At 53.2% G+C, this 25,438-nt stretch overlaps 1 protein-coding gene across 1 annotated transcript; it reads right to left on the reverse strand.

Annotated features, from left to right (window-relative positions):
- Positions 1 to 2,533: 2,533 nt before the first annotated feature.
- Positions 2,534 to 6,056, reverse strand: LOC111751379 (uncharacterized protein CXorf49 homolog). The gene is made up of 5 exons (XM_064278447.1): positions 5,700 to 6,056; positions 4,864 to 5,514; positions 4,170 to 4,298; positions 3,559 to 3,672; positions 2,534 to 3,274 (listed from the first exon to the last, which is right to left on the reverse strand). The coding sequence occupies exons 1-5, from the start codon at positions 6,054 to 6,056 to the stop codon at positions 3,212 to 3,214; spliced, it is 1,314 nt and encodes a 437-aa protein (XP_064134517.1). The 3' UTR covers positions 2,534 to 3,211.
- Positions 6,057 to 25,438: the final 19,382 nt, after the last annotated feature.

The raw sequence follows: 25,438 nt of genomic DNA on the forward strand, positions 1-25,438 counted from the left end.
CAAAAGGTTAGCAGTTGGAACCCACCCAGAGGCGTTTCAGAAGAAAGGCCTGGCGATCTGTTTCCAAAAGGTCACAGCCATGAAAACCCTATGGAGCCCAGTCTGACTCTGAAACACGTGGGGTCGCCATGAGTCAAAATTGACTTGATAATAGCAACTGATTAAGTGATCGTGAGTACCTTGAACCAATAGGGATCATCCAGGATAATCTCCCTAGTTTAAGGTCAGCCGATCAGCAGCTGTAACTCCCTCTGCAAACTTAATCCCCCTTTGCCATGTAGCCTAACATACTCACAGATTCCGGGAATTAGGATGGGGCCAATTTGGGGGAACATTGTTCAGCCTACCACTCTCAGCTCCTTCTCCTCCTACCTCCCTTGGCTGTGCCATTCCCTCTGAAGTGTCCAGAGAGGGCACTTGGCCAGTCATGATGGTGGGTAGGGGGCAGGTATTAGAACGAGGTGGGATAGGGCCTAGGGGTCTCCCAGGTCAGCTGCCACTTCCTCTTTGGCTGCAGAGAAGGCTTGAGGGGACAGGCAAAGAGGAGGCCACGGAATTTGGGGATGGGTCTGGCCTGCTCCTTTCCACTGGGGACCAGATGTGTTCCTTTAAACTAAGCCTTGGTCTCAGTCACTTATTTCCTCCCGGAACTGGTAAGCTCAGCGCCAAGCCATGGCCTCTGATACACACATTATTGCATGGTACTACGTCTGACTATGTCACAGAAAGATAGTGTGCTCAGAGGAGAAAAGCAGGGCTGGCAAACTGAGTCACCGAGGGCAGTATTCATGTCCTCCCACTTCTCCTTTCAAAATGCTTCTTTCCTTCCACACCCTGCGGACCAGCGGCCCTGTGTCTCCTGGGGCAGGGGCCCGATTCCGGACTTCTTCCCCCGAGATGTCTCAGTTGGCAGAAATCCCAGTTGGAAAATATCTGCCAAACCGATCACTCGGACACCAGCCCACTGTGTTGTGCCTCCAAGATAATAACAATTTCACACAGGGTCAAAGACTTAGACGGAGTGATCAAACCCATTTTCTCAAGTGAGGGGTTTGTACTGGGTGGGCTAAGTCTGTGCTCAATTCCTTCCTGGCTCGGAGGTCTCTGACTCTCCTATCGCATCCTTGATGGTCCTTCTACCACAACGCATACCATGGGGCCCGGAAGGAAGACAGAGTGAGAGAACAGAGGAAGTGTGGTACCAAGTCTGACCAACTTTCCAAGGGCCACCACTCTTTACTTTCCCTCCTCTCTGTCCCCCTCCTTCCCAGGTCTCCCTGAGGTCATGTGTGGCTGCCTCCTACTTGACCTCCATGCTTCAAAGATGAGTCCCTTCCCAGCTACTCCAAGGTGTCCACCCTTCACCTTCTGATCTCCCTGACAATGCAGAGTGTCTTTGAAGCGTCATACCCATCACAGAGTAGGATCAAGAGCCTAGGCCAGGAACTCCTACATTTCCAGGACCCGACACCCTGCCATTGGGCTTGCTGACTCTCCTCCTCCATCCCCCACCTAGTTTTGGTAACTTGACAATACCCCTTGGGAAAAGTAGATGCCATCCCTGCTTTTGCTCATCTGCATCCTTTATGGATTCCTGACCATCATCTCCACTCCCTTTACTCTCTAAATCATGTGTTTCTCCCTCTAGGGAGATTTTTTCATGATTATTTTATTCACACGCACCCATAAACACCCCTTGAATTTTACAACTTCATTTACCTGTGTTCCCTATACCCTGCTTTTTGCTCCAGAGCCACTGTGGGTGTGACCTCTGCCTCCATCCACTACTGAAACTAAAGAGGGAGAACGGGCAGGATTTGGTGACCAAATTTCAAAGGTGAGGGCTCAAGAGGAAATGAGAATGACGCCCAGCTTGTCCCTGTGATGGTGGCACCAGTGAGACATAATGAATCCACAAAGAGGACTGGGCCCAGGAAGGGGGAAGATGGGCTCAGTTGATGCTGTTTCATACCTGTTGAAATGACCGTGGAGGACAGGCCAAGGGACGTACAGCCACAGGAGAGAACAAGGATGCTCAGGACAGCAAAGAAGGGCTGAGAAGGGGAAACCAGGATGGTGATGTAAACGAGAAGAGGGAAGAGGAACCTCAGCTCTGAATGCGGTAACTGGTTCCGGCTGAAGGGGAGGGGGAATAGTGGTGAAGATCTGGAACTGTGGAAACTAAAAAGAAGATCAAGGGACAGCATGCATAGTGCCTGTAGGGGAAATGCTAATGTGGCAGGGCAGAGCCATGGTGGTGCCTAGACCCAAGCTAGGTCACTCTGGCTGGTAAGGCTGGCTGCAGGGCCCCTGCTCATAGGCTGCCCCAGGCTCCCCACAAAGAGCAGGCAGGCCACAGAATGCCAGACATATTTTGTTTTAAAACTGCTCTGAAATGGCGTCGTCCCCAGCCCCTTCCTTTCCTCCCCCGTTCCCCAACAGAGAGAGGGCAGACCACAGAATATGAGAGGTACTTTAATTTGAAACGCCTGTAAACTGGGGTGGGGAGGGGCAAAAGTAGGGGTACAGAGGAAGCCCCAGGAGGGGTAGGAAAACAGGAGGGAACCAGCCGGGCCGCTGCTATTGGGCTCAAAAAAACACCAGCACCAGCTGCTTCTCTTGTACCAGGATGCTGAGTTCAACCTGCCAAACAGAGCAGAGTCAGGGAAGAGCCACAAAGCTAGGGCCAGCCCACAGCCCTCCTGAACAGGCAAGACTGTGAGAAGGGGTATGGTATGTGTTAACACTCACTTGAAAGAGTCTGGAACTTGTCAGAGAGGCTGCGCAGGGCCGCTGAAAAGGAGAAAGGCATAACCAGATACTGCGGACTTCAGGATATGGAAACTCGTCCCTTTGTCCCTGTCGGGGAACGGCCTAACCCTGCAACCTGAAACCCCCTTCAGCCCCTATTCAAACTTGACCATTACCAGCCCTGGGACTGACTCACCCACTCAGCACCTGAATCCAATGTGGAAATGTTTTCTAATTGGGAACCCAAGGAACCAGAAGTTCTCAAACTCTGGTGTGTATCAGAAGCATTAAAACACAATCCAACCAACAAGCAGACAAAACGTACATTACCCTACCTAGGGGCAGTTAAAGAAGAAATAAATGAGGCCTCTCTAATTGGCCTACAAGGAGATCTCTGGGACTTGATGGCAAAGTGTACATGTAATCAGATGAGACTCAGATACCCTGGGGCCCTGCCCAGTCAGAGGCTGGTCATACCGATTTCATCTTTAAGGTCATCCACCTCTTTCTGTAGAACGACACACTAGCCCGGCAGATAGCAGACAGAGAGAAAATAATTAGTATATTCTTGCCTCCTCTCTCCTCCTCCTCCCCCTCTACTGCTGGCCTCTTGCGTCCCCCCACACCCCAAAGCCCAGTGGCTAGACTGGCATGGAATCCTCCATGGAAAGGAGGTGCCCTCCCCTCGCCTCTCCTCCCCCACCGTGGGGTGGGAAGAGGGAGGGGTAACACAGATCAGTTTAACCTGGATGCAGATCCCATCATCTAGTTTGGACCTGCTTTTTTAGGGGCAAGAAAGACGATTACCCGAGGGCAGCCCTGTTGTCCAGGTGGTGGTTGTTGCTGCCGCTGCTGCTGACTCTCCTCTCTTGGGGGATTGCCAGGTGGCCCCTGGTCACCTGAAAGAGAATCCCAAAGAGCCTAGGAGTGAGGTGCAAAGGACCCAGCAGGGTCTACAGTGAGGCAGCACCACCCTCTGCTGGCAAGAAATTGTCCCTGCTCTGCCCAGCAGCTCCAACCTTCTCTCTGGGCCTCCCTTCCGTTTCCCCGTCTCGGGCCATCTGGGAATGCCGCCTCAAGGACTGTGGCTCACCCTCGGGGTGAGCAATGTGGCTGAACAGGACCTAATACAGAAGGCATCGTTCTGCCAAATGCCTGCTTCTGAAGTTGGAGTTGGGGGCGCTGGTACAAATCATCGCCACCACACAAACCCCATGCAAAGGACACTTTGGCTTAAGGCCAGCCCTGTCTGCATCCTACTTCCTGTGTGAGAGCTGTCTAGGTAGGGAGAGAGGCCCAGGAGCAAGGCTGGGGCCCCACAAGTGACACGGCCAGAGTGCTCCCTCTGTGTCCCCTTCCCCCTCCACACATATCAACCCCACACACTCACAGGAGTGTGTAGGCTCCCTGGGCCTGACGGCTCCCTGGTTCACGGCCAAGAGCTGTGAGTTTCCTGGAACCTGCGGAACCCTGATGTTGGGTTCTCCACTGCTGCCATCGGCACGATGCACAGAGAGGCAAGATGGCCCTGGCCTGCTTGTTGGAAGCTGAAAGAAAACTTTCTCGCTGATTTGGGCGGTGTGTGGGGGGTGTGTGGGGTGGGCTGGGGTGAGGAAGGGAATAAACAGGGTGAGGAATCAAGAGGCTAATCTCCTTAGCACTTTCTTCCCCAGGCCAGGAGGAAGAGCTGAGCTAGGAAGAAAAGTGGGGCAACTAAGAAAGCCTGGGTCCCCCGCCAGGAAGGCTCAGGGGAACAGCTAGGAAGTGGCCATCAGGAAGCCAATGGGTCTAAACACTGAGGCGCAGCAGCCCAAACGTTAAGGGGGTGGCCGATGCAAATCAGCTGCCTGCCCTCCCTTCCTTGCCAGCCCCTCTCTGGGGAGGAGGCCCAAAGCCTGTGTGAAGCATTGAGAACAGTACCTGGCACGTATCAAGTGCCATCTTTATGTTTGCTCCTATGAAAATGAGCCGGATTTCACATCTTGATGGCCTGGGCGCCCAGTGATAACCCCGGGGCAAAGGACAGAAGGAGCATGTGGGATGTATGTGGATGGGAGAGAGGTGGAGGGGCAGAGGGAGGGGAAGGAGAGAGGGGGAGGAGGGCCTACTCACCTGGCCCTTTGGGACTTGATCTCTTTTGGGGTCATTATCTTTTGTCACCGGATACAACTCCCTTGACCCGCTCGCCACAGCTTTCTTCCCAGCATTGGTGTGTTTGGGCTGCCTGGGTCCCAGAGGGACCGAGGAGTTCCTCTTGGATCTCCCAAGCAGTGGAATGCCACGGATTGGGGGGAAGGTGGATGTCTCAGGGCGGGCTCTGGAGACTCTCTGCCCCCATGAAGGCAAGGCCGGGGGCTTTCTCCCCAGGACAGATTTTGAAAAACCGCCTAGGGGTTTCTTTTCCTGGGCCACTTTCCTTCTAGGAGTGGCCTGGGGCAGGCCCCCAGCAGCAGCAGTACCGCCTGGGGAGCTGGGCCTGCCCCAGACCACACTTTGCATTTTCCTGAATGAAGAGACATCAGGCTGCATTTCTGTGGTTGAAAGGAACCCCCGTGGAGTGAGGGCGGGGAAGGAGCCTGGCTCAGGAAGGAAGTTCTCCCTGACGTGGGGATTCCAGTGTCTGGGTGCGTCTCCGCGATCCTTGAGGCTGCAGGACTCTGCTTGGCCTGTCGCTTTGGGTTGAATGCTCACCCTCGTCACCTGCACCTCAGTGAACTCATCAGATGACTCGGAGTCTGAGGACGACCCGGCCAGGTCTTCCGTCTGGGGAGACCCAGTGATAGTCAACCTCCTTGCAGTGCCTCTTCTAGGGTTTCCCAGGCCCGCCCTCCCTCGGGTCCACTGAGGCTGAGAGGCAGGGAAGACACCGCTGCCTTTCCGCACAGCGAGGGGGCAGGTGCGCGCCTACCCTTGGGGCCTGTGTCTCGGTCCGCCCAAACGGTCCCTACCTCAGAGGTGCAGCTTTCTGGGGTTGGGTTTCTCCGGAGCCGCAGGGCATCCTGGTTGGTTAAATGCCGCATGAGGGCCGCGAAACTTTCAGCCTCTTCCAAGCGGGCCGTGCAGTCCGCAGCATCCTCCATCTCCTCGGTCAGCGAGCCTCCCGCCCCCGTCGCTTCCCTCTCGGCCTCGACGTCCGCGGGGCCTGGAAGCCCGCCCTCGGCCTCGCTGCTGCGCGGCGCCCCCAGATCAAGGCCTGGGCCGGCAGCCCGCGGGCCTCCAGGGCCGGCCCGGCGGACGCCGCCCCGCTTCCCGCCCTCTGGGCCGACAGCCGCTCCCCAATCGGACCCCTCATCCGGGGAGCTCATGTCGTCGGCGGGGGTAGACAATCCTTGTCCCATCGGGAGAGTCCGACGGCGCGCGGCCAGAGCGAGAAGCGCGGCCTTCCGAGGGCGCCGGCGCCGTCACCACAATGGCCGCACGAGCTAGATCCCCACAAACGATGCGCGAAGCCCACGTCGAGGCGGTCCCACCTGTCCTCCCCCAGCCAACCGGTGGGCCCCTGTGGCCCGCCCCTCGAGGACTTAACCAATAAGGACGAGGGCGTTTGGTTCCATCCGAAGCCCGTCGGGCAGGTAGAAGCCAATCGGGCGCTTAGGTCGGCTTTTCAGGGCTCTTCCTGTCCCGCCTCCTCTGGCTGTGACGTCTCCGCCTCTGTTTCCAGTCTAAGGAACCTGGAAAGGGCAGGACCTGTCTGGAGGGGCAGTGGGGGCTTACCTGTAACCAAGAACATGGAGCACCTAGGACAGAAAGTGTTCGCAAGCCTGTTTTCCAAAACACGACTTACAACCTCCTAGGAAGACAGGCAAAGGAGGCCAAAAGTTCATCATCGGGGGTCGGCATACTTTCTCTGTAAAACCCAAAACAACAAAAACACAAAACCCGTTGTCCTCCAGTCGATTCCTACCCATAGCGACCCTATAGTACAACTGCCCCATAGGGTTTCCAAGGAGTGGCTGGTGGATTCGAACTGCCGGCCTTTTGGTTAGGAGCCCAACGCTTACACATAGTAATTATTTTGGGTCTAAAGACCCTTCTGTCTCTGTTGCAGCTGCTCAGCTCTGCCCTTTTCACACAAGACTGCAACCACAGACTACAAGTAAACCAGTGGGTGTCCCTGTGCTTCACTGAAACTTTATTGGCAGGTCGGTTTAGCCTGCAGGTTGGAGTTTGCCTGTTGACTCCCACACTCCCCACAGTTAAGTCAAAGGAGAGTGAACCCCAGTGGTCAACGGACACCCCAAAAGATGCTCACCATCCCTGATAATGCAGACGGAAACTAAAAACCTCAAAACGCTTTTCACACACTAGGTTTGCAACAATTAAAGAGCTTAAGGATCCCAAGGGTTGGAGAGGTTATCAGGAAACCAGTACATCTGCACACTTTTGGCGTGCCTGTAAATTGGGACAACCATTTGGGAGGGATGATTTGCGGAGTCAATTAATAGCGAATCGCAGAGTGCCTGGCGCTCTTCTCAGCGCTGTAGATAAATACTTACTAACCTTCACAAGAATCCTATGATCAAAGTTTTATCACCGCCCTCTCGCAGGTGAGGAAACAGGCACAGAGAGGTTCAGCAACTTGTCCAGAGTCACTCAGCCTGTCAGTATCAGCGACAGGGTTGAAACCAGGCTGCCTGGCTCCGAAGTTCATGCTTGAACTGAAACTATGAAAACTGAAAAATGCCTGTTCATATCCTTTTCCCGTTTTTAAACTGGTTTGTCTTTTTGTTGTTGAGGTTTTGCAGTATCTCGTAGATTTTAGAGATTAGACACTGATCAGATTTTTCATAGCCAGAAATTCTTTCCCAGTCTGTAGGATGTCTTTTTACTCTTTTGGTGAAGTCTTTGGATGAGCATAAGTGTTTGATTTTTAGGAGCTCCTGGTTATCTGGTTTCCCTTCTGGTGTTTGTACATCGTTAGTAATGTTTTGTAGACTGTGTGTGCCATGTATTAGGGCTCCTAGGATCGTCCCTATTTTTTCTTCCATGATGTTTATTGTTTTAAATTTTATATTTTGGTCTTTGATCTTTTTTGAATTTGTTTTTGTGCAGGGTGTGAGGTATGAGCCTTGTTTAATTTTTTTGGTAGATGGGTATTCAGTTATGCCAGCACCATTTGTTAAAGAAAATGTCTTTTCCCCATTTAACGGACTTTGGGCCTTTGTGAAATATCAGGTGCTCATAGGTGGATGAATTTATGTCTGGATTCTCAGTTCTGTTCCCTTGGCCTATGTATCTGTTGTTGTACCAGTACCAGGCTGTTTTGACTACTGTGGCAGTATAATAGTTTCTAAAATCAGGTACTGTGAGGCTTCCCCCTTTGTTCTTCTTCTTCATTAATGCTTTACTTATCTGGGGCCTCTTACCTTTCCATATGAAGTTAGTGATTTGTCTCTCCATCTCATTAAAAAATGCGATTGGAATTTGGATTGGGATTGCATTGGGATCGACTCCAAGGCAATTGTTTTTGTTGTTGTTGTTTTTTGTAGAACAATGAGGCTCAGAGGCAGGAGAAGGGAGACACTGGGTTGGGGAGGAGCACGGCTGGACCAGGATTTGGGGCAGCCCAGAGGGGCCCTGCCAGGGCAGGTGTCTGGAGCTGGCTGAGCCCCTGCCTGGATTCCTGGCTCAGGCCTCTTCCTGGGTTGGTGGGGGGAGCGTTTCTGAGAAGGTAAAGGAATCCCTCAGGGTCTCAGGGTTTCTGAGAACTGTCCCCACCTTTTCTCAGAAGTGCATCCCCCAGGCCTGACACACATCAAACCACTGCCGCCCACCACCGTTGCCAGAACCTTCACCCATGGGCTCTCAGGAAGGGATGAGCTCCCTGTTCCCTGGGGCGTGCAAGCTGGCATGAAGACGACTGCCTGGCTGGGAGGAAGGCATCCTCGGAGTGAGTGACGATCTGGTCCCGGCTCAGACAGGGGCATGTGTGTGGACTGTGGCCATTTTAAAGTTGGGGAAACCGAGGCTCACAGAGAAGGAGACCTAGTCCAGGCCATTCATGTGAGTTTAGAGAGTCTCCGAGTCTCCTACAGGGAAGAGAGTGTGCAATTCATTCATTCATGCATTCACTCAACATCCTGGCGAAGGAGACCCCACCCTCAGCAAGGCAGGCCAGTCTCTGCCTGCAGCAGGTGAGGCACTAACGGGGGCAGCAGGCAGTGTCGCTTCTGAGCGTAATCACTTAGTGGTTTTTCTGAGGCTCCCACTGCTCAGTGGTGGACAGAGATTCAAATTCAGATTTGGCCTAAAGAGGACCCAGGCTCACCGAAACCAAACCAAACCAAACCAAACCCTTTGCTGTCGAGTCAATTCCGACTCTGAGTGACCCCATAATTTCCAAACACATCATTTTTCTCCAATTTGCCGATCCTCTGGGAGACAGCCTGGGGGAGAAATCAATAGACTGAAGCCTTGGAAGTGTCTGGAGGCCCCTCTCAGCTGCCCTCTGCTGAGCCTACCAAAACCAAAAAACCAAACCCACTGCACTCAAGTCGACTCTGACTCACAGCGACCCTGTAGGACAGAGCAGAACTGCCCCATTGGGTTTCCGAGGCTGTAATCTTTACACAAGCAGACTGCCACAGCTTTCTCTAGCGGAGCAGCTGGTGGGTTCATAGCACCAACCTTTTGGCTAGCAGCCTAGCACTTTAACCATGCCGCCACCAGGGCTCCTTTGAGCCTACCGGGACAGGTATTATTATTGTTATTCTTTGGGAGAAGGGAAACCGAATTCTTTGCCTGGTGCTCAGCCAGACCTAGTTGGAGAGGCCTGTGAGGTCAGATCTTGGCCGAGCAGCTCCCCTCAGCTAGCGCAGACCCCCTTTTACAGATGAGGAAAACCGAGGCCCAGAGGGAGGCAGAATTGTCCAAGCCTGAGTTAAGACTCCTTCCTGCACTCCTCCCCCACCCCCCGCCCCCGGCAGTGCCTCACCCTCTCCATTCCTTGGCTCTTTCCCCCAGGCTGGGGAGTCTTTGTGGAGTTACCCCTATTCCAGCCTGTAGAGTCCCCAAGGGCAGAGCTGGTAGGGAAGGGATTCACATCCAGGCACCTCTGTCTACAGAGCCCCTGTTAGCAGCCTCTTTTCTGCAGGGGTCTACACAAAGCCCCACTGCGCTGAGGGGTAAACTGAGGCCAGCCAGGAGGGATGGCCATGTGATGCGGCAGACACTGACCCCCCCCCCCCCAGCCAGGAACAATCCTAGCTGAGTCCCCGGCGGTTGTGAGTCAAGCAGGCAGATGTGTAGGGTTGGGGCTCAACACGGACACCGGCTTGAAATATGTTTATGAATAATAACTCCAGGCAGCCCGAGCCACACGCGATCTATGCACACCTGTCGGGGCTCAGGCAGTGACAGGAGAGCCAGTAGTGGGGGCTTGGCTGTCCCTGCCACACAGACCACCATCTGTGCACTGGCCCAGTGGGGTAGGGAGTCTCCCTGATTCTTCCACTCCCCTTCAAACACCATCCTGGATCCAGCCACGTCTCCCCATCTCTGTACCACCCCCTCACCCAGGTCAATGGCATCCTCTAATCTCTCGCCTGGACCCTGCTCTCCAACCTCCCCCTGCCTCCACCCTACCCCCTGCCCTTGACATCCTGTCTTCCAGGTGGCAACCAGAAGCGGCTTTTCCAAAGGAAAACTGCACTGTCTTCCCCCTTCTACCTGCTGGAAACCCTCCCTTATCCCCTCTCTCAGCAAAACCCAAATCGCTGTCCCTTCCTTCTTTTTCACCTGTCCTCTGACCCTCTTTCACCCACCCTACACCCTCACTCTGCCCTGCCAAACAGGCCTCCTGGTTGTTCCTGCCTCAGGGCCTTTGCACACTCCTTTCTCTCTGTCTTCTTGTCACCTGGCCAGCTCCTTCTCCTTCAACACCCCCTCCTCGAGGAACCCTCCCTGCCCCCCAGCAGAGCCTCTGTCTCCCCCTCAGCCCCTCCTCCAGCGATAGGTCCTTCCCTTTTGCTCCAGTCTGACCCACAGGGCTGTGGGGCGGGGGAGGGGGGGTCCGGTGTCCAGCTCTGTCTGCCCCCAGCCTAGGGGTCTCAAGGAGGAGGTCTCTGGGTCTCAACATTCCAAACGCTCCCTGGGAGGTGGGTATTTGCTACCTGAGCCTTGGTCTTGGGTCACTGGAGATTCCCCCTTCTACGCCCCCCTTGGCCCAGCCCCTCCTAGGCCACGCCCACCTAACCACACCTCAAAACTTGTCCTTATTGATCACTCCCCTTGGCACAAACCATGCCCTCCAAAGCCACGCTCCCACTCAGGACTCCACCCCTCCTCAGAGCCTCCCAGAAAGGCCACACGCCTTCAGCCCACTCCTGCTCCCTTTACGGCCTAGTCCAGCCTTGGGGGATCTTTCTGCGCATATTTTTTCTGGAGCCTTTTTGTCGCCTCCCCACCCCCCACCTCCTACCCTCGTCTTTTCCCCCCTCCAGGTCTCAGTCCAACGCTTCCACCTCCAGGAAGCACTCTCTGACCCTTCCACGGGTTTCCTAATTAGGCGTTCATCTGCCTTCAACAGGAAAGAGACCACCCCCATTGTGTTCACCGCAGTGCCCCCAGCGCCAGCCCAGGAGGTCCTCACTACCGTTGTGGAAACATGCAGGAATGTGGAATCTCGTTCCCCACTCAGAGGGCCCCGGGAGACCCCAGCCCATCCACTGGCCTTGGGAGGATGAGCCTGCGGTCAGGGTGGGCTTGTCCATAGGGTTGATCTGTGAGCTGCCTCAGCCTTCCCCTCCTGAAGTTTCCCTGACCCTGTTCAAACCTGTGGACTCCTGCAGACTTGGGGTGTCCTCCTTTTTCAGCAAGGTTTGGGGTGCAGGAGCTACTGGGGGATTCTCAGCTCCTCTTGGCCCCTGCCTGCGTACAACAGGTGCATAACTGATGCCAAAGGAGGGAATCATTCACTCCTCACAAAATCCCAGCCCCTCAGAGCAGGAGCGCTTCTGGGACTCGACACCAGGGTTCAAATCCAGACTCAGCCATTTATCCTCTGTGTAACCTTGGGCAAGTCACTCAGCCTCCTCAAGCCACAGCCGACATGTCTGGAAAAGGAGAGAAAGAACGGCATCGATAGAGCCGCTGTCTTCTTTCAAGGTGTGTTCTTGGTGGCTGCAGAGTCAGCCCCGACTCATGGCAACCCATGCGGGATGGAACGAAACACTTCCCTGGTCCTGCACTGTCCCCGTGATCGGTTGTGGCTTGAACCGTTGTGATCCACAGGATTTTCATTGGCTGATTTTCTGAAGTGATTCACCAGGCCTTTCTTCCTAGTCCATTTTAGTCTGGAAGTTCTGCTAAAACCTGTTCAGCATCCTAGGAGCACGCAAGGTGGTGGCTACCTATGAGGTGTATTGGCAGGGAATGGAACCCAAGTTTTCCTCATCGCAGAAGAGAATTCTATGGCTGAACCACCACTTCCCCCGTTTGCAAGGATTAAATTAGATGATACTTAGCCTCATCACAGGGAATCCTTGGGTGACGATGGCGCTGGACTCCTAAACGAAAGGTTGGCAGTTCAAACCCACCCAGAGGTGCCTCAGAAGACAGGCCTGGAGATCTGCTTCTGAAAGGTCACAGCCTTGAAAACCCTATGGAGCAGGTCTACTCTGCACATATGGGGTTGCCGTCAGTCAAAATCCACTCCATGGTGCCTGACAACAGCCTCATCAAATGACCTTCTGCTGTGGTTGTTATGTTACTATTATTAGCTGTTTCTCTCCCCACTCACCAACCTCAGTCTCTTCTGACCTCCCCCCCCTCATTTTACAGATGCAGAAACTGAGGCTCAGAGAGGGGCCTGCGCCTGCCCAGATGCCTCCAGCCATCTTTCTCAGGCTTCCCAGGCTGACCCCGGGAAGATAAACCCATGAGCAGTTATCAGTGGGCAGGCGTACCTGACTGATGGGCTGGAGGATTCCTTGTGTGCTGAGCCGCCCCATCAATCTGCTGTTCCACCCTCCATGGCCGGCCAGGATTAATTTATGTGGGGCTGGAGAACACTAATTAACTGTTTTAATGTCCTGACAGCCACTTTAAGCGCTGTCAGAGTGGCTGGAAGGTTCTCTGGCCACCAGGGAGAACCCAGTGGTCGTGAGGGATGCCCCCCAGGGACGGTGGTGTGGATTCTGGCCTGTCTCACACCCTCTGGCCACCAAGACCTGCTGCCACAAGCCTTGGCAGTCTACATCTATGCCAAAAGGATGCCAAAACCCAAACCAGTTGCCAAAGAGTTGACTCTGACTCATGGTGACCCCATGTGTGTCAGAGCAGAGCTGTGCTCCATGGGGTTTTCAGTGACTGATTTTTCGGAAGTAGATTGCCAGGCCTTTCTTCTGAGGCGCCTCTGGGTGGATTTGAACCTCCATCCTTTTGGTGGTGTGTTAACCATTTGTACCACTCTGGGACTCCAGGACACAGAGGTCCCTGTTTTGTGAGGACGCTGTGCCTGGCACACAATGGGAGCTCATGCAATGCTGTGACCTGGCCCTACTGTGTGTCCATGTCAGCCACCATTACCTCCAGGCTCAGTGTGATGTCGCTGGTATACAGTAGGTGCTCATCAATGCACCATGTCAGATTCCCGATGGCGCTCCCCAGACCTACTCCTACCTCAAGTGGAGTGACAGTTCTTGAGGGCACATCAGGGCATGGCTCTCCCCTGCTTGAGACCCTCCTTGGCTCCCCAGTACCCTCCAGGCTGAGCCCAGATTCTAACAGGCCTGAAACCCTGGCCAGTCTGACCCTGCCTCACAGAGGGTGGGATTTGTAACAACATCCCTCCACACCTCCGGGCCTTTGCATGTGCTGATCCACCTTCACTTAGAAACGCCCGCTTACTCGTCCTTCCAGCCCCTCCTCCAGCCCCGTCCCCCGGGATCTCTCCCTCTGATTCCACCCTAACCCCATGAGGCTGGGAGTGTCTGTGTCCGGCTCTGTCTCCACCCTTTGGCGGTGAGCATTGATGACCACCTACTGTATACCAGCCTTTGCCCTCACGCTTAGAGGTGACATTACGCTGAGCCTGGAGGGGGCGGTGGCTGTCATTTGGTCCCAATCACATCCCTTGAACACACAGTAGGGCCAATGTCACAGGCCAGCCCAAAGCTCCCACTGTATGCCGGACACACACACACACACACACATACACACACACACAAAAAACCTGTTGCCATTGATTCAATTCCGACTCATAGCGACCCTATAGGAGAGAGCAGAACTGCCCCATAGGGTTTCCAAGGAGTAGTTGATGGATTTGAACTACTGAACTTTTGGTCAGCAGCCAAATTCTTAACCACTGCACTACCAGGGCCCCGTGCTGGGCACAAGGTCATCTCAAAACAGAGTTCCCCCACGCCAGGGCTTCACCATCACCCAAAATGGGGTCTGGACACAGAGGGATGGGTAAATGAATGAACAACTGACATAATCATGGCAACTCTGTAGCAAGGTTTGTATTATTACTATTATTATTATATTGTTATTACTGTTGTTATAATCATGCCTGGGTGGTGCAAACGGTTCACAGGCTTAGCTGCCAACTCAAAGGTTGGAGGTTCAGGTCTACTCAGAGATGCCTCGGGAGAAAGTCCTGGCAATCTATTTCCAAAAAATCTGCCACTGACAACCTTTTGGAGCACAGTTCTAGTCTGATACACTTGGGAGAGTCGGAGTCAACTCGAGGGCAGCCGGTTTGGTTTGTTTGGGGCTAATTATCAAAGCCTGTAACTTGGTTGAGCCTCCTGGCCCTCAGCTAAAAAATGGGCAGTGCAGTCAGAGGTGGATGGAAGTCGGGACAAGGATAGCAGCTATAGGGTGTGCCCCTTGTGTGAACAGCCAAGACACCGGGTCCCAAGAGGGCCTTGAGCTCAGGCTTCCAAGTGGTGGAAGGATGGAGGGGGACACTGTGTGTGCAAAGGCTTGGGGAGTGGGGGACATGTGGGCCTTGAGGGCCAGACCCCAGGATGTGACTGTGTGGGCACTGGGGAGCCCTGGCAGGTTCTAGAGCAGGAGAGGAGCATGGCTAGATTGTGTGTTAGAAATGGGCTGGGTGCGGAGAGACGAAGACCAAGAGTCCTGGCTGGAGACCAGAGTTTGAATCCTGGCTTTGACATTTACTCGCCAGGTAACCGCTCCATACCTCAGTTTCCCCTTCTGTAGCATGGGGATAATGATTGTGTCAGTGACAGACGGTGGCTATGAGTACAAAGAGAGGCTCATCTTGCACAGACCTCTTGTTTTTGATGTTGTTGTTTGTCATCAAGTGGATTCCAACTCATGACAAATGTTATAGATTAATTGTGTCCCCCACACCCCCCCCAAAATCTTTCAACTTGGCTAGGCCATGATTCCCAGTATTGTGTGATTGCCCACCATTTTGTCATCTGATGTGATTTTCCTAGTGTTATAAATCCTGCCTGATGATGTTAATGAGGTGGGATTATCAACAGTTATGTTAATGGGGCAAGACTCAATTTACAAGATTAGGTTGTGTTTTAAGTCAATCTGTTTTGAGATATAAAGGAGAGAAGCAAGCAGAGACATGGGACCTCAAACTACCAAGAAACAAGAGCCAGGAGAATAGCGCGCCCTTTGGATCTGGGGTCTCTGCGCTGAGAAGCTCCTCAACCTGGGAAGATTGATGACAAGGACCTTCCCCCAGAGCCAACAGAGAGAGAAAGCCTTCCCCTGGAGCTGGCACCCTGATTTTGGACTTCTAGCCTCCTAGGTTGTGAGAGAATAAACTTCTGTTTGTTAAAGCCATCCACTTGTGGTATTTCTGTTATGGCAGCACTAGATGACTAAAACGGAGTAGAACTGCCTCATAGGATTTTCGAGGCTGGGTCCTTCTCCCAGGGAGCCGCTAAGTGAGTTTGAACCACGAACCTTTCCGTTAGCAGCTGAACGCTGAGCCATTGTGCCACTAAGGCTCCTTGGGAAATGCTAGCCGCCTTAACCTCAGACACGGTCTCTGCCAGCCGACCAAACACCAAGGCTCTGAGAAGAAGGGGAGGTGACAAAAGCCAGCCCCTGGTGCCAGAGACGCAGAAATTCCTCTGGAGAGAGGTACCCACCTCCTTTCATGACCCCTTTGCAGCTCTAGAGGAGAATAAAGAAGCTAATTCTGAAAACTGCAGAATCCTGAAACTCAAAGATCCCAAATTTGTGAAATCCTAAAGCCCCAAGATCAGAAATCCCCTGAAATCTTCAAATGCCCATGTCCCGAAATCTGAAATCATGGACTCTCCAGATCCCAGAGTCCCAGCCACCGCCTGGGAGATGAAGGTGCTGGCAGGTGCAGTGCAGGGTGGGGAGATGCACCTGCTTGTGCTGAGGGTTTGGTTTTCTTTTATATCTTGCTCCTCCAACCTGGTTTCTGTGCTCTCGCCACTTCGTTGCAGATTTTACTCAGTAACCTAGTTTTATATATTTTTCTTTCAGTAGCACAATCCAGAGGAAGGATGCTGGAGACCTTTGAGATGATGACGCTGAGACTTGAGTGAAGGAGCCAATGAGGAGCCAAGGGAAGCACTCCAGGGGACTGGAACAGCATGTGCAAAGGCCCTGAGGTGGAGATGAGCTTGGAAGGTATGAGGAACAAATCCTCTAGGCAGGCACCTGAAAAGGTGCACCAGGCAGAGGGTACAGAATGGGCAAAGACAGGGCAGCATTTCAGCATGTTAGCCGGTGGCCACCAGGTTAGCATTTGCCTTCCAGAAGCAGGCGCAGCAGGAAGGAGGTCTGGCCAGCAGTGAAGGGTCCAGAAGCTCTCCCGGCCCTCCCTGACCGCTATGGGGCCTCCAGGCAACTCACCCTCTGCTCTGGCCTCAACATCCCTGTTTGCCTAGCAGGGTGTCAGTGTAACCCCAACCTGCCATGACAATTCAGCTGGATACCAGTGCCAAGTGCCCTTGTGACCCCCTCCTCGCATTCCCAGCCTTGCTACCCACTGGCCTCCCCTCTCCAGCAACATTTTCATTTTCATTTCAGAGCCTAGTTGTTTAAATAAATGAATTAATATTGACGAACCATCAGTGACCTAATAAATGATTAGTTAAGGTGCACATACGTCATGCCTCGGGGATGCCAGGAGCCCTTAATTACTGCTGCGGAGGGGCTGGCAAGGCTGCCGCCACTGCCCTGCACCCCTCAGATCCCCGCCCCCTTCCTGGCCAATCCAGCCAATCCACTGACCCTTAAATCTTGGGAGCTGGACAGGAAGGCAAGCCTGGTGGTGTCCCCATCTCTACCCCAGCATGGGCCCTACCTGGCCCAGCCTCTCCCCAGCCTCCCAGCTTCCCTGGCAGCCTTTTAGCCAGAAGGCTGGTTAAAGACATGAGTCAGCTTATGCTCCTTCCACCCTCTAAAGCCTCCTGTGGCTCCCCAGTGCCCTCAGGAAAAAGACCCAGATCCTTACCGTTGCCCACAAGGCCCCACATGGCCCAGCCCTGCCACCCCCTCAGCTACCCCCCTGAAGCCTCAAAGGCCTCCTCGAAATTCTTCCTGCTTCTTGGCCCCCACCCCAGGGCCTTTGCCCACACAATCCTCTCTCCCCTCTGCACTCAGGCAAATCCTGGGCACTCTCTCCTCCAGGAAGCCCTCTCTGACCCAGCTTGGTCAGGCCCTGGATGGCTGCCCTCCAAGTCCACTGTCTCACCCCTCCTGGCCACACCTCTCTTTGGTTCTATATTTAGTCAGTCTCCCTCCTTGACCAGGTTCCCCAGGCAGGCCTGGCCTGGTCACTGCTGGGCTGTCAGCGCCCGGCACAGGGTAGGGTGGGGGGGCTCTCAGATGCTTTGAGGATGGTAAGACCAGAGCCCTCCCTCCTGCCCAGGGATTCACGCCCCCTCCAGGCCTCAGTCTCTCCGCCTGTCCAGTGGGAGACCAGGCCCCTCTTATCTTCCGCATCTCCCAAGACGGAGCAGACAGTTGGAGGTAAACACTGAGACCCCCCATGCACCGCCGGCTGGGCCTCTTGCCTTCCCCACCCCACTTTCATTCCTTAGGGCAGGGGAGCCTCGGGCTGAGGACTGGACAGAGCTGGGGAAGAGGGGCAGAGGACCTGGGGGCAAGCCTGGGGGGATATGAGGGGTCATAGCTCAAGCCCCTGGCCTGAGGGGTCCCCAGGGGCATGGAGGTGGACACCCAGGAGTGGGGTACTGGGAACACCCCTGCACTGACTCTGCTTCAGCTTCTGCAGGAGGACGGAGTGGAGGATCCCTGAGGGCTCCTCACTGACTAGGGGAATTTACCAAAGGAAGTGAGACCCAAGGCATTTTGGGGTTGGTTCACTGACTGTTTCCTCTGCCCCCACACAGTGTACATACACCACGATGACCTGGGCAGGGGTAAGGGAACAGAGGTGGACACAGACTCTCAGCCTGTGGGTCGTGGCTGGACAGGAGGGCTGGGGCCAGGGGCTTGAGGGCCCAGCTGCTGGGCCTGGGTGAACTGTCCCCGCCGCCTCATATCCTGGCCTTTGAGGGTCCTTGTCCCACTCCCTGAGTCCCTCTGCCAGCGGGTCTGGGGTGGGGGGGCGTGGCCCAGATAGGGACCCACTCAGGGAGGGGCAGGGGGCTGTGAAGCCTCCCATGTCCCTTCGGAGGATGCTGTGGCGGTGCCCCAAGAGGCCTGTCATGGCTGGGGGAACTGGGGAGGCCCCGGGTAATGGCTATTCTTCAAGAGGGACCAGATGGGAAGGGGGTAGGAGGAGCTGAGGAGGGGAAAGGTGGGAAGGGACAAAGGACTGGGGAGGGGGGGAGAGATGGAGGGAAGAGAGGGAAAGAGAAAAAGAAATACAGAGAGACAGAGACAGAGGGAGATACAGAGATGGTGAGAGACAGAAGGAGATGGAGAAAGACAGAGACAGACAGAGGGAGAGAGACAGAGGAAGAGATAGACAGGGATGGAGAGAGGCTGAGACAGAGAGACGGAGGGAGGAGAGGAAAGACAGAAAAAGCTAAGGAGAGAGATAGGGACAGAGGGAGAGACAGAGAAGGAAAAAGAGAGAGGCAGAAAGAGAAAGACGGAGAGAAAGAGGAAAGACAGAGGTGACTCAGGACCCCTGAAGGCAGACCCATGGTGAATGGGGCGGGGCTGCATTGTGGGCTTGTGGCCCAAACTTGTTAATCCCACCTTTTGCCTGGAATCCAGAGGCTAAGGTCCTGCCTCCTGGGTGCTCTTCCCAGCTCCGCCAGATACCTGGGCCCCTCTCAGTTCTCTACCTCAGTTTCCTATGTTTACATCCTCAGAAATGCATGCCCAGGTCCCTTTCCTAGGAGGTGACCTGAGGGTCAGGCACAGACGAATCTGGATTTAGAAGCTCTGTCTTGCCTGTAACCTCTGACAAGTCCTTCCGCCTCCAGAACCTCGGTTTCCCCCTCTGTACAATGGGTCAATCATATTTATTTCTGGCCTCACAGGACTGCTGGGAGGGTGAAGGTGGGTAGCTGGAGGCATACGGTCGGTGCTCAATAAATGTCAGGAATGGTTGAAAAATGGACGGTTTGTGTGGAGCTGGGGCCAGCAGGGTCATCAAGATCTGGAAGTCCTGCCTAAGCGATTTGACTTTAACTTACTACTATTACCATTGTTGCTAAGTAATATTGTCTAGTCAATTGACAAATGAGCCCTGGTGCCAAAATGGTTAAGTGCTCTGCTACTAACCAAAAGGAGGCTGGTTTGAACCCTCCCAGTGGCTCTTCAGGAGAAAGACCTGGCAATCTACTTCCGTCAAGGTTTACAGCCTAGAAAACCCTATGGGACAGTTCTACTCTGTCACATGGGGTCGCCATGAGTCAGAATCAACTTGACAACACCGAGCAACAACAGTCAATTGACAAATGCTCCCTATGGGAGCATTTCAAACTGGGCATCTGGGGCGCAGTGGGGTGAATGTGGGTGGGCGTCCTGCGTATGTGCACTGACAAGGGCAGGCCGGGGGGTCCAAGCCAGGCACCCAGCAGGCGCTCAGTTAGGGTCCGCCAATGTGCTCTCCCCCCCCCCCGCCCCGCATGTGCTAGCATGTGCCTGAGACGGGTCTCTGGAGTGGGAGGGGTGCTGGCCGTGCAGCTGCCTGTGTGACCCCCATTCCTGCGAGAGATCCAGGCCTAGGCCGCCTGGAGCTGTCTCCTGATGCTTCAGAAGTTGGCGGTGGAGGGGGCGCTCTCCTTGCACCCACCTGTCCGGTGATCCCTCCGGGCCTTCTCAGCCTCCCTGGTCTCCCCCTTCCACTCATCGCCCTCAGGCCACATTCGGGGTACATCTGACTCCAGCTCTGCGCCTCGGGCTGGTGTAAGCCCCACCCTCAGTTTTTCCATGTGTATAGTGGGATCATAGCAGCCCCACCCCCTCCAATGAGCGTCAGAGGCCACTGCGTGAAGGCTTCCGGGTATAGCAGCGGCGAGGCAGGAACCACGGCTATTAATAATAATAGCTTTGTTGTGTGCAGGTGGGATCGATTCTGACTCATAGCAACGCTATAGGACAGGGCAGAATTGCCCCATAGGGTTTCCCAGGCTGTGATCTTTACGGGAACGAATCGCCAGGTCTTTTCTCCGGAGTAGCTCTTGAGTTACAACCGCTGACCTTTAGGTTTGTAGCTAGCACTTAACCACTACGCCACCAGGGGTGCTGATAGTAACAGTACTTGGCTATATTTTTATACATAGTGACTATTGGATAATGTGCCCCTGCACACGCCCAGCACACATTAAAAGGCGCTCAATAAATGGAGCTGACTAAAAGAACCCCGGAGAAAGGCACACTCCTCTCTGCATCCACAGTTTCCACACCAACAAAATAAAGGCATCCATTATCCAGCCCGCCCATTGGTGTACTGGGCAGGCACCCGGCTCCTGGACGCCCCGCGCCCCTCTCCTCTCTCTCGCTCCTCCCCCAAGGGAACGAACTCCCAGGACCCAGCCCCAGCACCTTCGGGGAGCCATTTACAAGAAGCCGAGCGCTTCCCCGCACAGTCCCGCCAGGCCACCCTTCCTAGCCCGGATAATCTAATCACATTTCCAAGGCTGCCATCCACCATTCGAGGCAGCTCCGAAGTGAGGCTCTTGAAGGGCTAGCAGCCCCACCCCGCTGGCGGAGAGAGGGGCCCGGAACCAGGCCCCAGCTCCCCCAGCCTCCCCCCACCACCTGCCCGTTTGCAGATCGCGGGTCCGAAGCAAGCCCCCACAGTCCCCGGATGCCCAGTGCAAACCTGGTTCGCATCTCCTCCTGCCTTGTTCACAAGCCTCCCCACTTCCCACATGAGGAAACTAAAGCCAAAAAAACCCAAACCGAGTGGATTCCGACTCATAGCAACCCTATAGAACAGAGTGGAACTGCCCCCTAGGGTTTCCAAGGAGCAGCTGGTGGATTCAAACCGCTGACCTTTTGGTTAGCAGCTGTAGCTTTTAACCACTGCACCACCAGGGCTCCGATGTGAAGGCTAGGGCTCAGAAAAGAAGAGGGAAGTCAGAGCTGTCTTCAGCACCCCGGTGTGCACCTTTCTCTGTCTCTCGGCCTCATTCAGTCCCCCAAGGTACCCTTTGGTCCCCCTTACCTACCTACACTACACCAGCCCCAGAGTCCATTCTAATGCTCTTAGCGATGGTATCCTCGCAGAGTCCCTCGTGGCCCCCGCCCTGGATGTGCTGCCATCAGAGCTGTTCTCCCATCAATGGCCATAAGGGAGGGGCCTGCCACCACCTCCAAAAAGCTTGTTTCATCCTTTCTGTGTTTGTGGGGTCCTGCTCTGCCCTGCTTCCCTGCTGGTTTCGAAATGGGAAAAAATAGGGTCCTTTACTTCTGCTTCATGCAGACCCTGGGGGCTGGAAGGGTGAGTCACTCAGAGCTATAGGGGTGGACTCTTCTGGCAGCAGTAATGGTGGGTTCTTCTAGAAGCAGTAATGGTGGAATCTTCTAGAAGAAGTAGTGGTGGATTCTTCTAGAAGCACTAATGGTGGAACATTCTAGTAACAGTAATGGTGGATTCTTCTAACAGCAGTGTTGTAGACTGAATTGTGTCCCACCAAAATGTCAATTTGGCTAGGCCATGATTCCCAGTGTTGTGTGATTGTCCACCATTTTGTCATTTGATGTGATTTTCCTATGTTTTGTAAATGCTGCCTCTATGATATTAATGAGGCAGGACTCAATCTATAAGATTAGAGTTTACCTTGACAACTCCATCTCTTTTGAGATATAAAAGAGAGAAGGAAGCAGAGAAACAGAGGGACCTCATACCATCAAGAAAGTAAGGCCAGGAGCAGAGTGTGTCCTTTGGACCCGTGTTCCCTGTGCTGAGAAGCTCCTAGAGCAAGGAAAGACTGATGACAAGAAATTTTCTTTAGAGTCAACAGAGAGAGAAAGCCTTCCCCTGGAGCTCGTGCCCTAAATTCAGACTTCTAGCTTCCTAGACTGTGAGAGAATAAACTTCTGCTTGTTAAAGTTATCCACTTGTGGTGTTTCTGTTATAGCAGCACTAGATAACTAAGACAAGCAGTAACTGTGGAATCTTCTAGCAGCAGTAATGGTGGACTCTACTAGAAGCAGTAATGGTGGAGTCTTCTAGCAGCTGTGATGGTAGACTCTTCTAGAAACAGTAATAGTTGATTCTTCCTGATGCGGTTATGGTAGATGTAATGGTTAAGTTTGTGTGTCAGCTTGGCTGGGCCATGATTCTCAGTGGTTTAGTAGTTACGATGTAGTTTGGCAGCTACGTAGTGATGTGATCACCTCTGTGATGAGATCTGTTGTGAGCAGCCAATCAGTTGAGAAGGAGTTTCCTTGGAGGTGTGGCCAGCATCCAATATAGGTGGGCTTTCTGGTAGGGCTCACTGGCTTTTGCTCACTCTGGATCCTGTAACTGGCTCCTGTTCATCTGACCTCTGGTTATTGGGACTTGAGCTAGCATCTTACCTGCCATCTTACCTGCCAATCTCGGGATTCATTAGCCTCCACAGCTTGTGAGCCAGAGGCCTGGTGTCTGACTTTTCCATCTTGGGTTCACCAGCCCCTGCAGCTTCATGAGTCAACAGAAGCCTCCAGCCTCAACCACAGACTTAAGACTTTCCAGCTTCTACAAGTGCTTGAGCTATTTCCTTGATGTAAATGTCTCTCTCTATATATATGTTTATATGCTGCACTGGTTTTGTTTCTCTAGAGAACCTAGCCTAAGACGGTATAGTCTTCTAGAAGCAGTAATGGTGGACTTTTCTAGCAGTGGTAATGGTGGATTCTTCCAGAAGCAGCGATGGTGGAATTTTCTTTAAGTAGTGATGGTGAAGTCTTCTAGCAGCAGTAATGGTAGACTCTTCTAGCAGAAATAGTGGTGGATTCTTCTGGAAGTAGTGATGGAATCTTCTAGAAGCAGTGATGGTGTACTCTTCTACAGAAGTAATGGTGGACTCTTCTCTCAGCAGTAATGGTGGAATCTTCTAGCAGCTGTAATGGTGGACTCTTCTAACAGTAATGGTGGAGTCTTCTAGCAGCTGTAATGGAGGACTCTTCTAGCATCAGTAGTGGTGGAATCCTCTAGAAGCGGTAATGGTGGACTCTTCTAGCAGCAGTAATGGTGGACTCCTCTAGTAGCAGTGATGGTGAAATCTTCTAGAAGCACTAATGGAGGATACTTCTAGAAGCAGTAATAGTGGACTTTTCTAGCATCAGTAATGGTGGAATCTTCTAGTAGCAGTAATGTTGGACTCTTCAAAAAGCAGCAATGTTGGGCTCTTCTAGAAGCAATAAGGTTGAACTTTTCTAGAAGCAATAATGGTGTACTCTTCCAGAAGCAGACGGTTCAGTTTTCTAGAAGCAGTAATGGGGGACTGATCAGGAGCAATAATACTGGACTCTTCTACAGGGAACAATGGTGGACTCTTCTAGATGCAGTAATGGCGGACTCTTTTAGAAGCAATAATGCTGGACTTTTTTGGCTGGGTGTAGCATGCACAGCCTGGGCTCTAGTGCCAGCTCTGACCACTGCTGTGTTGTGTGATCTTAGGCAAGTGACTCATCTCTAGGCCTTGTTTACCCAGCTGTAAAATGGGACCAGGTCAGAGCCCTCCTCCAGTTTGGCTGGTGGGCAGATCTGTACATGGTGAGTGCTCCAAAGAACCGCCTGGCCTGGATTTGGAGTCTGGAAGTTGGAGAGGCTGTGTCTTGGGGAAAACTAAGGCCCAGGGAGGGCCATACCATCAGTGCATGCCCTGGTCACACAGCCTAGGGCTCGCCTGACCTCCGACCCCACTGACCCTACCACCACCTCCATTCCCCTTTAGGGACCCCTTTGCTAACTCCACAGGGTCCTCTTCAGAAATACAGAACTGACTCCACTTCCTCCTCACCGTACAGGTCCAGGGTCAAAGCTGCTGGGGAGAGAGGAAATTGACTCAGCAGCTGACCCCATGGCCATTTTTGCCAAGGAGATGGCCCAAGGGGACTGGGAGACGTGGCAGAGGGATAGATAGAGAGAGGGCGGGACAGGGGAAAGGACAGAGACGGAGGGAAAGATGGAGGGAGAGGGGACAGAGGGATGGAGGGAGGGAGGGACAGAGTCACAGAAGGAAGGAGGGAGGGTTGGAAAGATGGAGGGAGAGGCGTCATAGGGATGGAGGGTGGGGGAAGAGAGGGAGGGAGGGAGCCACCAGCAAGGTGGTGGGTGAAATGCATGAACAGCTTAGAACAGAGCCCAGACCATAATAAACAATAGATTAAATGTTAGTTCATGGTAGACTGTGGGTAGGGGATAGACAGTGGAACAGAAAAATGTCCAGATGGTAGAAGGATGGATGAATGAATGAATGAAGCCATGATGAACAAGTGAATACATAGGCAGACTAGGTATGTGAACTAATGCATAATTAATACATAAATAATAGTCGAGTGGATGATGGGCAGACAGATGGATAGGTAGGTGGGTGGGTGGAAGAGATGAATGGATGAATCCGTGGTTGGGAGGATAGAAGAATGGGTGGATAGATGCATGGATTCATGGATGGATAGATCGATGGATGATGCCTAGCTGGATGAATGACAGATAATAAATGCATGATGGATGGTAATTGATGATAGATTGTGGATGGCTGGAGAGATGGATGAATTGATGGATGGATGTATAAACGGAAGGATGGGTGTATGGATGAACAGATAGCTGAATAGTCAGATAAGTGTATGGATAGATTATGTATGTGTGGATATATGAATGGATGAATGATGAATGGGTGGGTGATGGATGGATGGTGGATGAATGGTGGATGGATGGGTGAATGGTGGATGGGTGGATATTTGGATGGATGGAATGATGATGCTTGGATATTTGGATAGATGGATAGTAGATGATGGATGGATGGATGGTAGATTATGGGTGGGTGGATGGATGGATGGATGGATGGATGGATGGATGGATGGATGGATGGATGGATGGATGGATGGATGGAGGGAGGGAGGGAGGGATGGAGGGATGGAGGGATGAAGGGATGAATGGATGATGGATGGGTATTTGAATGGATAGATGGTAGATGATGGATGGATGGATGGTAGATGATGGATGAACGGATGGTACATTATGGATGGATGGATGCATGCATGGATGGATGGATTTGTGTATAAATGGAAGGATGGGTGTATGGATGAACAGATAGCTGAATAGTAAGATGGGTATTATGAATAGATTATGTGTATA

Source organism: Loxodonta africana, chromosome X (assembly GCF_030014295.1).
Source record: "Loxodonta africana isolate mLoxAfr1 chromosome X, mLoxAfr1.hap2, whole genome shotgun sequence".
Classification (NCBI taxonomy): Eukaryota; Metazoa; Chordata; class Mammalia; order Proboscidea; family Elephantidae; genus Loxodonta; species Loxodonta africana.